The 12,179-nt window shown below is 36.5% G+C and overlaps 1 protein-coding gene across 12 annotated transcripts in view; it reads left to right on the plus strand.

Moving 5' to 3' along the window:
• The window catches only part of CSPP1 (centrosome and spindle pole associated protein 1), a 63,806-nt gene that overhangs the window by 24,543 nt on the left and 27,084 nt on the right, over window positions 1-12,179 (plus strand). For 11 of the 12 annotated variants that reach the window (XM_040588177.1, XM_040588181.1, XM_040588176.1 and 8 more), the window contains 8 exons: window positions 1,190-1,291; window positions 1,912-1,994; window positions 3,659-3,752; window positions 4,722-4,779; window positions 7,749-7,921; window positions 8,813-8,931; window positions 10,524-10,602; window positions 10,939-11,059. In XM_040588177.1, coding sequence (XP_040444111.1) covers window positions 1,190-1,291; window positions 1,912-1,994; window positions 3,659-3,752; window positions 4,722-4,779; window positions 7,749-7,921; window positions 8,813-8,931; window positions 10,524-10,602; window positions 10,939-11,059 — 829 coding nt within the window. The remainder of the gene's footprint in view (window positions 1-1,189; window positions 1,292-1,911; window positions 1,995-3,658; window positions 3,753-4,721; window positions 4,780-7,748; window positions 7,922-8,812; window positions 8,932-10,523; window positions 10,603-10,938; window positions 11,060-12,179) is intronic. The other variant, XM_040588186.1, reaches the window with a different exon arrangement.

Below are 12,179 nucleotides of genomic sequence, written 5' to 3' on the forward strand. Positions count from 1 at the left end.
GGCCTGCCATGCTAAGCTTGCTGCTTTTTACAAAAAAGGTCACCTCTTGAATCCCAAGGTTTGTTTCTTTGCTTCTTCCCTGCATCCTTTCATCATGCTGTGGACTAGGCTTTCTATTCCTGACTGTGTTTCAGTCTTATGTGACCAGCACTGTAAGTAGCAGATTGATTGTTATCAAAAAGATACCTTGATCATGAAAGAAGGTCATGTTATGCCAGAAAGATGGATGTTGTTCTTGTAGATGGTTAAGATGCCAAATCACTGTTTAATAATCTGCTTGCATCCTTTTGCCTTTGATTATGGGCTTTTATTTAAATTACAGAGATGGACAGAGCTTTGGATCTTTTTACGTAAAAGAATCAGATGAGGTTTTTTCTATGCTTACCTAGTATTTTTTTGGTGTGCTTAATAGGAAGTCCATGGATTTGTCCAGCTCTGGAAAATATATAACTTTGTTAGCATCTGTTAGGTACTTTTTCATTGAATACCTGTCTATTCTTGCCTTATTTTATCAAGGTATCTTGAAGTTCTTATTAAAAAGTAGTTAATTTGCAATGCAGGAAAAGCCTGTAAATTCAACAACCCCAGATCTTGTCAGGAAAGGCTCCCTTGTGTACATAAATTTTTGGAATCTTTGAAATTACTTGAAGCTTCAATTACATTACTTCATATGTAGATGATTAGAATTTTTGTATCCTGAATTCTGAATTTTTGTATTCACCATGCTACCTCTTTCTTTTAAATGGTATCAGGTGTACAGTGAAGGATAGGTTGTCATTAAAGAAGCTTTTCATATCTGAATTAACTGTTTCACCAGATTTGCCCATTAGCTGTGTGCTGAAACCTGTTACAAACTTTGGCTCCTGGGGATTAAGAGCAGCAAGATCTGTTTCAGTTAATGCAGTGTGAATGCTGGATGCGCTTCAGCTTTCAAAACTCTTAAACAGACTCAATAGATAAAGGCTGCATGAAAGCAAGCTTGGAAATTCAAGTCCAGAGAGAGAGCTGCCTTGACAAATGCTAGCAAAGTGAATTATTTCTAGAAATTTTGTGTAATATTTTCAGAACTGGTTCTGCTGTCCAGTGTGCAATCAGGCTGAGACTCCTTTTGTGCAAAACTGCTGGACCTTCCATTTCAGATTGGATGTTTTTAGGCAAGCACAGCTGAATGTTTTCTATTTTTTTTAAGGCCCTATCTGGATGGAATCGTAAGAGATCTACCTGCAGATCATAGAGATGAATTAAAGGAGAAAGCATGTGTGCAGCAGACCTCAAGAACTGGAAATTCTAGGTGTGGTATACAGTTTATTTTTTTGATAACTGCACTACAAATTCATAGTTAAAGGAGAATGTTTGAAAGACGAGTATCGTGTCTGAAATGGCTGATATTTTTTCCTGCAGCTAGGATGCAGTAGAACAAGAAAACCATGTTTCCTTTGAGAACAGTTACTAAAGCTTGCATGCCGGTTCTCTTTTTGAAACAATAGTTCATGTATTCTCCAGCTGAAGACTTAAAGGTTAGAATGACATGGAATCCTTTTTTGGTAGTTTTACAATTCCTTTTTTTCCTTCTTGTCGTGATTTTACAAGTCCTGAAGTGATCTAAGTGGATGAGGCAGAAGCAGAACGCTTGTAAAGCCCTTATATAAACTCCTGACTGGCACCACTCAGACTGTCAAAGTGCTCAACGAGTGTTTCTGATTGCTTCAGAAACTACAGGCAAATGAGAACTCTGAGAAGCACCTTTTGTTCAGGCCATTTCTTCTTTTGCTTGCGTATTTCTTTGGATTTCAGGAAAGCTGTTTGTCATAAATGTATCACTTAGTGATGTAAGTGCATCTATCATGTTTCACACAGATTGCAAGTAATTCTCAAGTTTGATCTTTCCATTTTCTTTTTTGTCTCTGCCAGAAATCGGGTACAAATTAGTGCTTCAGCTAACGAACTGGCCAAGCGTGCAGCTGAAATACCGTATACAACAGGCCTTGTTCTTGGTATGTATAAAAACCGAACTAATGACACTGTGTGAGCCTTTCTTTGTGTATTTTACTTTTCTTTGGGATTAAGTAAAAACCTGAAAAATTAGCTTTTTCTTTGTGCTAGTTGTTCCCAAGGCTGGTAAATAAATATTAATTACATAGAGAAAATAAAAAAGGAAAACCATTCCTTGTTCCCCTTAATGTAACTCATCTTTCTAACTAATTTTGAAGAGCCTAAGTTTATTCTTAGATGGAAATGGTCCTGTTCACAACCTTGTGCAAGATCAAATTATTGTGATCATCTTTTACTGCTTAAATAGAGCCATAAAATTTAGCAGAGAGCATTATTATTGAGCATAGCAGAGAGAAATACTGTTAAAAACAGCATTCCTAGTTAAATTCAGAAAAAAGTCAGAAAATTACGAGGCAAGACTAAAAGATCTGTAGTAGTTCTTCAAATGGGAGCCTTTGAAGGCAAGCTAGATTTGAATTGTGGAAAAATTGACTAACTGTTGTCAGAATAATTTCTATATTTTTACTTTTGAACTTGCCTGATCTTCAGTGCTGTATGTGGCAGGTAAATTTTTTGGAACTGTTTAAAGGCAGTATTAAACCAGTGGTGTTGTAATGGTCAGTGGCTCTGATGTGTTCAGTCATCTTGTTTGTAGTAACTTGAGTACGTGAAGCTGTGAATTTGTATTCCTAGCAGTCCTGGTTAGGAGCAGAATATTGTTAACTGTGTCGTATAAAGATTAAGTGGATTAAAACTTGAAATTTTTGGAAATGAGAAGTGGTTTCATACTCCCAAAAATCAGAGACCATGAGGTTATTTTGAAATTTTAGTCACTTGACAGCCCTAGCACAATAATTGAACAAAAAATTCAGTCAGTCATGCCTCCTGAGTGGTGGTTGGTTTAGTTTGTTTGCAGCTTTCTTCAGTGTATTGTTCAGGTCTGCTTCACTGGAGATCTACAGTGACTTTGTGTATGGAAATATGTTAGGAGTCCTTGTGTCTGGTAGTCATACTATATAGAAAGTGGTGGTGATGGGGTTTTTTGTTTTAAAATAATAGAAGGCTCCATGCTTATTGTGGCAGAACTGCTACAAGTTAAAAGTTTTTTTGAGTTCCTCAAAATCCACGTGAGATGTTATCGCTGTGTTCTTTTAGCAAAATACTGACAGATTTATATATGTAATTCTCAGTAGCCATGGGAACTATCCTAAACGTGGAGCAATTTGCTTTCCTCCCTGTGGGTTTAACTCTCTTCTATTTTAATTTTCATTTTCACCCAGAGCAGTGCCTTGTAATTTTGGAATGCCATAGTGTATCTTCCTTAGTTGAGTGTGTGTGTGTGGGGTTAAGTAACTTTTTTTAGTTGCTGTTGTATCACATTGCTTTGAAATTTGTAGCTTCCTGACTATAAAAAACCAGGCAAACTAGGAAAATAGTAATGAAAATTTTAGTAGTTTTTGATCATCATGTTCCAAACAAACTGCATATTAAGACTAGCTTTTTGGGGTCTTTTTGTCATTAAAGATGAAGAGTTCTTACTCACATTCCCAGATCATATACTCTCCTGTGTTTCATGTTTTAAATTGACTGAAATGCAATGCTTTTGTCCCATACCTTTTGTGCATTGTGTGGAGCATTTATGCAGATGTGTGGTCATTTCCATTAGGCTGTCAGGACCCAGAACATCTCCAAAGGAAAAAAGAGAAATACAGGCAAGAACTAATAGAACAGATGGCAGAGCAACAGCGAAATAGGAGACGGTAATGGATAGTTACTATATTTTTAAAATATAATGGCTGAAATGTAAAGGAATTTCATGAATTCAGTGTAGTAAGAATAATTTTCATTCAGCTGAGGAATTCCAGCTAGCTAGGTAATACTGTTTCCAATTAAGCTCATTGGCATGAGACCTTTTAATTTTTAATAAACAAACCCACCAGCTTTCAGTGGAACAAAGGAAAAAAACAGATTTTTTTAATTTTTAAAAAATTTAGTTCCTTGTGGGTAAAGAAGCTCTAACTGAAATTGCCTTTTTTGCTGGTACAGGAGTGTCTAATTACTTTGCAAAGTTGAAAATGAATCTTGTTTTGTCTTCCAGTTTAGGAAAGTAACCTGTCACTTTAAAAGCACATGAGCATCTGGCTTATGCATAATAATAAAATATTAATTTCTTGCTTACCTATTAGTAGCTGTGTGCTGAATGATAGTATGGATGCATAAAGACACACAGTGATATTAGTGAAGGGATAAGGAAATAAAAAAAATTACTGTTGATGGTTTCACCGTGGTGAAAAATTGTACATGCTGAACAAGCCTGAGCCCTGAAATTACAATATAGTACTTATTGCTGTACTTTTGAATCATTCATTTCACTATGTTTATAATAAACTTCTTGCTGTATCATGAATAAAGATCAATTTTTAAGAAATATCCTGAAAGGTTGTAGTAAAAAGCAATGTGGTGGTTTGTCCTTTATAGTAGTTGTTTTTTGTTAGGTGGAATAGATGATAGCCAGATACTTCTCAAGTGTTCTGTTTGTTTACAAATAAATATAAAGTATCAGTCTTCCCTGATTCCAGAAAAAATCAAGTGGAATCATGTCTTTGGTTGTCATGTATTTTCAGATTTATTTTAAATACAGAGTTATGAGGTCTGTGCTTTGAAAGAATGAGTATAATTGTTACTGCTTTCTGATTTGATCCTTTTTTTGTTTTGTTTCTTAAAACCAGTGAGAAGGAACTTGGGCTCTCAGTTGCTGCTTCGGGAGTTCAAGACCCAGAAAAGATGGTAAGGAACTTGGGGTTTTTTTTCCACCTATATAGACTTTTTTTTTTTTTTAATTACATGTACAGTGTGGTTCCTCAGTCACAAAACTGTGTGGGACTTTTATAGGATGATAAATGTTGTGGGTTTTTTCTAATAGGGCTTTATCATAGAATCAAATTGAAGTCAAGGATTTTAAGGTTGTAACTCATTACACATGCTTTCAAAAGCTTAAGAGGAAAATATTTTCATGGAAGTTACCAAATGTTTTCTTTTGCTGTGACCAAGTGGAAATTTTGTACAAGCAGTGGGTCTCATGGAAAAAACAGTGTTCAGTGGTAGCCTGTACATGCAAACATTAGTAACCTTTCTTTTGGAATGTTAAGTATGCTGCAGAAAGTTTTTGCTCTTTTTCAGTTAAAAAAAAAAATCCAGTTGTTTTGCAACCAAGTTGATCTCCTTGTAGCAATTTTTAATTTCAGATTTGTAATTCTTTTTTAAAAAAACTGCCAAATGTAGCATTCAGGATTACAAGCATTTTTTATGGGGTTTTGTAAAACGCCAGATGTTTAATATTGTGCTGCTTGTAAGACTTAATGCAGAGTTACTACTGTTTCTACTTCCTTGGTGAGGTGATTATTGTACTAAGAAGTTTGATTAGCATATATGGAGTAGATTGTCGGCGCTAGTAACATTACAAGCAGACTGATTGTCACAGAACTAGTAGGATTTGCACGTGTTTGCTAAGTGCCTGAAGCCATTGCATCTTGAGTGCAGTAGAGATCTGCTGTTGGAGATGTAGGACAGGTAATTTTCTCAAGCAGGAATAAACTGGTTATGAATTTAACTGGTTACTAGTTTAAGGTACAAACGGTGCTGCTTTTTCAAGGAGGCTACAATGCAGAAAGTTGTGCCGTTTCTGGAGAGTTCAGCAGAGGGGAAAGGAGTTCTTACTTTCTAGAAATTGAGCATGAATGAATAGCTGTAAGATGCTATTAGTCAGCCTGTGAGGCAGGAGAATGAGAACACATGTAGATAAGCAATGAAGCTGAAACAAAATTCTTCCTTCTAAATGGGGAGGGGGAATGCTGATGGGTGATCTGGCTGCATGTTCCTGCCCTCTGCTTAAAGTATCTGTAATGCTTGTTTGATCCCTTCTGTGAACTAATTCAGCTTGGTAAACTGGCAAAAGTCTGAATAATTTTTGCTGCTTTAGTTGGCTTAGAAAGGTTGCTGATTAGGGATTCAGATGGTGAAGGGGAGAGGGATTGAGTGTACGGCTGGGAGCCAGGCAGGAAAAGAGGAAAAACTGAGCAGAGGATGCCGGCTTTTCTGGCGCAGCAGGCTGCAAGGTCAGCGTAAACAGTTATGTCTAATCAAAGCTCACTAGGCAGAAGCATGCTGTGCTGCAGTACTCTATATACTGTACACATCTCGGTCAGAGACTGAAAAGTGCCTGTTGCAGGAACAAAATTATTTCCAGAGGAAGTCTAGGGCATGTATAATGTTTTAAAACCATTCATTTAGCTGAAAGCCTTCAATTAAGTAGAATTGCTACATTCATTAAGCATCAGTCACTGTTAGCTTTAAATTGCCTCTCAGGAAGAGATTCTGATTAGGTGGATTTCTTGATTAATTACAGGTTGGTTAAATAGCAATGCCTGATTAAGAACCTAAAAATGTAGACTGTTGTATATGCTGCTTGTTTAAAATAAAACAATCCCCAGGATGAACTGAGTTACCATAGTCACATCTGAAATTAGCTACAGAGCTGAAATCCTTGGGGCACTTTGGGAGCAGTTCACATTAAACTTGTAGTGAGAAAAGCTGTTTTAAATCTTCTGCTGAAGACACTGGATTTGAAAAGACAAATAAAAAAAGTCTATAGACTGCTTTATAATTTAATTGCTGTAGCTTATATCTGTTACCTATTTTTGTATTCATAGGTAGATATTTGAAGTTAATTGTTATAAATAAATGCTCATGTTTAGTAGGTTCTGAGAATTTTAATCTTACCACTGTAGTTCATGATTTAGTGCTAACTGCCTTGTATGTACTGTCTTGCAGCTAAGTGATAAGGAGGTAAAGATTTAATATTTTGCTGAAATACTTCTGTATTGTAGGGTATATGGTTTAATGTTAGATATTAGATATTCAGTGATTGCTGGTGTTACTTTGAATGCATGTTAATTGACGTACTACAATGTTAGGACCAGTACATTCAGAAACAATCTGTTTTAGTTTTACAATGCGTAATTATTTTTTTCTGATCTCTATTATACTGACTCACTTAAACATTAAAATACTGATGCAGAGCATCTGGTGTAAGGGCTTTCTGGGTGTGATAGGATAGTTCTGAAACTGACTTGCATGTCTTTGCATTATTTGCATGTTGCCTTTGACTTTCTTCTGAGGCTGCTGTTTATCAATAAACATTTGATACTTTCATTTTAAAAAGAAAACCCCCAAAATTTTGTAATTGTTGTGGCTGAAAAATTTAATACAAGAACTTAAAAAATAAAATGATGGTATTGCAAGGAAATGTTTATTGTAAAAAGTCTCAGTATGTGTTTGATTTTAGTTTTTACTGATTATGAGCTAGTTTAATCTTGGAGTGGTGGGGAGTGATTTCAGAAACTTTTCCTATGCATAGTATGAGAATGCTGTCCATGCAGGAAACTGGCAGCTGTCAATAACCTGTACTACAGACAACTGGGGAAATATCTTTTCTGGTCAATAACTAGAACCATGTATTTCCTGAAACCTGCCATAGAGGTTGGTTTTTGTAAGTCTGTGATACTACAAGGAATTCTAGCATGTTTATTAGACTTCCCATAATTCCTTAGGAGAAAAACCCGCACAGGAATTTGAATAGCTGGTCGGGACCCAGTGAAGTGTTTAACACAACCTAAATGGAGGTTCAGGATGATTCCTATTACTAGCAAAGTAACCGTTTTGGGTTTTGTCTCTTTTTCTATTTTTTTCCCCTTCAGCTAAATAGATTGAAGCAGTTTGGCTTGACAGCGAGAACTTCTGAAGTGAAAGTACCTCCTGAAAGGCCTAGTGTGGCTTTCCGAACTCCAGTGCCCATCTCCTCAGCCTCTCCAGTGAATGAAGACTTTCACAGGGGGCTAGCCAGCACTCTTGGTGAAATAGCAGCTCCCAGGTGCTTCACCATCATGTTCATTTTGCATCTTAAATAAGATTGTTGTTAAGCATGTTACTACTGTGAAGGTAGAGCTCAGTCCTGCTATTGATCCTTCTCGAAGGAACTGATGAAGGTCAAAATAGAATTTTGACAATTAACAGAAAACTAAACTATTATGCGCCAAAATAAATTTTTAGGGTCTATTTCTTTACAGTTTATTTTGAAAACTCTAGGGAGGCTGGATTATCTGTGAAGACAGTCTCTCTTAGTGGATGTTTATGTAGAATAAGGGTCATGCCGTAGAAGTTGTGTCCATGCCTGTAATATTGAACCATGTTCCAAGAATGCTTGGGCACATGCCCAGCAGTGTCCGTATTGTTAGAAGGCTGGCGTGGCATGAGTTTGGCCCCTATCACTTAAGTGATTTCCCTGGGCTAATGTTGGGAATGCAGTGTAGGCATCAACAGCTTCCACTAGACTGTGACTGAGACTAAACGAGAGAGAGGGAGAAGGAGCTTCAGGCATGTGGCTGAAGCTGTGCCGTGCCACTTGCCCTTTGACCAGAGACTAGTCCTTGGGTTGTTTTATTTACTGTTACTGATGTGACCAGTAAGTATCATTAACTGAACCAGTTAAAGAAGCCATGCCTGGTTTATGTTCTTTGGATCTCTGGAGTAGCGTGGGTTCATGTACTGCTCCATAAGGGAAGGTTAAGTCCCTACTGAGGCTTACTGTATATTATTCCTGTATGGCAGTAATGAGAGGTCTTGGAGTGAGCTAATTCTAGAATTTTCTCATAGAGAATTCTCCCCTCTGCCCCCAGCCCCTTCCCTACCTCCCTCCTTCCCTTTTTCCTTTTGATGATCTCTTTTCAGTTGTACAACAAAACATGTTCCTTTTTTCTTTAAGGCTTGCACCAATGCCACCGCCTCCACCACCAGTTTTGACAGACAACTGTAGAACGCCTTATGATGATGCATATTACTTCTACGGGGTTAGGAATCCATTGGATCCCAATCTTGCATGTTGTAAGTTGATGAATTTAGGTGGATTGGTGGTTAGAATGACTCGGATGACTGCTTTTAATCTGGTTAAATGATGAATAATGTAGAACTAATAACAGCACTTGAAATCCATTTCTTAATCTGTATTGAAAAGTAGGCTTTTTTCCAGTACTGGTTTTGAATGAAGTAGGTTTCTTCAGCTGCAGTAGTGGCTACAGCTTCCAGAAATCTTGTTCATTGCTTGAACAAGCTCTAGTCTCAGCTACTTAGCCATTACTCCTCCTACATAATTTTCTTTATAGTTTTGATAATCAAACCATTATTTTCTATAATTGCTTAAATCATATAATTGATTACATGTTTAGGTGTTGTTACAATTTCAGATATAATGTTAAATATTTTTAAAGAAACTGTATGAAGTAATCAAACTTTAAGAACTCTTTTTTTATCTACCCTTTGACTGCCTCTTCTTGATTTCATGAGTGAAACAACTGTGATGGGTGTGGAGGGACTCGATTGTGTGGTTTTGTGTTTTCCTGCTTTTCCCTCAAAAAAGCAGAAATACTTTTAAGAAGTTGTGCTACCTTCGTAGAACTTGCAATAATAACTCTTGTATGACTGATTTGATTAAGATTGGTATCCACTGAGGAATTTTAGGAATGCTAGAGATTTAAGAGCAGAAGTTTTTAGAGTATTATCTTTTTCCACAGTGTAGATTTCTTACTATCTTGAAATGTAGTAGCTTATGGTTTAAGACTTTTGTTTTGTTTTGTTTTTTAAATAATTCCAGGCACCTTTTTTACTTTTTCTTTGTAATCTTATTTTCAGACCACAGTTCTAACTCATAGAAGTTTTGGGGTTTGGGGGTGGGTGGATGGGGTGTTTGGAGGTGGTGGTGGCTTTTTTTTTGGGGTGGGGGGGGTGGGTCCTGATTTGTTTTTTCTTGGCATTCTATTTTGTTGTTGTGTGTGTTTGGTTTTTTTTACCCTTGTATCAATATAACCTCTAAGGTAAAATGGCTTACAGTTTACAGAGTACTAAAGAAACTAATACCTAAAATTCACATACGAGAGTTAGGTTGTCTTAAAGCTTGTTGTCACAAACTGGAATATTGCTAATGCTTAAAATTTGAAAGTGTGAAATTGTACTGTCTCGAACACAAGCAGTACTATGCACGGTCATGCCAAGCCCTGCTGTGGCAGGATGCTGCAGGCCCCATGTCAGTAAGAGTACAGATGCCAAACGCACTGCATTTCTGTAGGAGGCCATGGGGCTGGCCTTACAATAGGCGACACATTTGGAAAGCATGAGGGCAAATGTTACATTAAGTGCATTATTTCTTAGTTCATTGTAGAATATGTTAATGAAGACATTTGTAAATTTTTAAGGGATTTAGTTGAATTTAAGAAATGGATTTGTACCTTGGCATTGTATTTCTTGGTCTAGAGGGTGTTAAGGATTAGCTAAGTTTGTAGTAAATTTGAGAGTCCTGTTTGTAATTCTACAGTCACAGAGTTTGAGCAGTGAGCTCTATTCTTTTAAGTAATGGCAAATGCTTATAGCTGAGCGTTCAATTTTTTTTATTTTTTTTTTTTTTTTTTTTTTTTACTGTCTAGGTGGTACAGGTGTGATGGGAATGCAACCCACACCTAATCTGGATCCTCCTTTAACCCAAGCCCCAGTAGAGCAATCTGTGTAAGTGTTGTGCATATTCATATTCTTTGTATTTATCTGTATTGATACACTCCTCCTGTTGGGGTTATTTTGCCAACAATAGATAGGCCTTTTGAAATAAAGTGTGTTAAAGACAATTCTTCAAACTTCTAATTAAGAATTTCTATCTTAATAATTCAGTGAACTCCTATTTTTATATGGATTTATGGAGGTGTTTGAGAACATAAACTGCCAAGCTGTGGAAAACAACAGCTCTTAAATATTTCAGGCAGGGTTTTTTGTTTCTTTAAACACATGCATGCACACCCCTGGACCCTATGATGTTTTTTCTTTTATATGTGTGGTTTGCTAATTCAGAAGTAACGTTGGACAGAGGGATACAGGAGACAGACAAAGAAGCATAGGAGTGTTTCCTGGAATAAAACCAAAGCCTTCCAAAGAGGCAACATCATCTTATCTACAAGAATTGCGACAGCAGGTACGGAGTGATAAAGCTTCTGACACTTTCTTTTTTACTTTTTAACATGTAATGATTGTAACTGTTGTACTCTTTCAAATATTTTTATTTAGTTTACAATTAAAAAGCTTTCTTAACTCTCCCTCCCTTGATCACTTCTTTCCATTCCTCTGCCCCTGCTTTAGCTCAGTTTAGGTCTTCAGGTAGACTTTAAGCTCTTTAATTTGTTTTGTCAGAGGCTGAGAGAATGTTAAGACTGACAGCAAACAGATTACTTTGCAGGCATGGATTTTTATATAATTATTTTCATAAACGTAAGAACCTGCATCTTTAAAGCAATGGGTTGTATTGCTCTGATATTCCTATTGAAAGATTGCTTTTGAGCATTATTGCTGTAATCATTAGGAACACTCTAATTTCAGTAAGTTCTTCATGATCATTTGGATACTAATTCTCAAAAGCTTCCATAATGTTTACTTCTAGAGTGTTTGTAGGTGGTGTCTTGCCTTTTTTCAGCTTCTTTTTTGACAGACTAGACAAATTTCTTGAGTCTCCAGTAGATGTCCTAGTCTCCTACTCATTTTAGTGGCCTTTCACTGCTGCACCTTGTAGGAGTTTATATTTATAAAATGTATTTGACCAGGATAAGACATGTTATTTCAGAAAAGGTTTTGCTAGAACCCAGTTCAGAGGCACTAACATTTTCTTATCTTACTCTTCTTTATGTATTTCTTCAGTGGAGGTAAATAATTACAAAAATATTCTAGTTCTATATCTAGCTATAAAAATATTCTAATTCTAGTAATGACTGTGCATAGGGATAAAGGAGTGGCTGCCAATCTAGGTCAAACTAAGAATAAAATAAACATTTAGGAATAGTGTCTGATACTGCACTTGGGCTTCTCTGAGGGTATTTTCTCACTGTAGTAAATTTTATCTTGCCATATTAGAGACTGCACAATTTGACATGAAGGTTTAATAAATGTGGCACAATACAGTCTGTCAAAGATACTATGCTGCTCACAGTTGAAAGCAAACAGAAGCTATTCTGCTTTTTCTTTCCTATAGACAAACCGGGTGGACCATTTTTGTAAACAGTTGAAGGGGAGGCTAGATGGGTCTTTGTATCGACTCATTGTAT

Source organism: Falco naumanni, chromosome 3 (assembly GCF_017639655.2).
Source record: "Falco naumanni isolate bFalNau1 chromosome 3, bFalNau1.pat, whole genome shotgun sequence".
In the NCBI taxonomy this organism is placed as follows: domain Eukaryota; kingdom Metazoa; phylum Chordata; class Aves; order Falconiformes; family Falconidae; genus Falco; species Falco naumanni.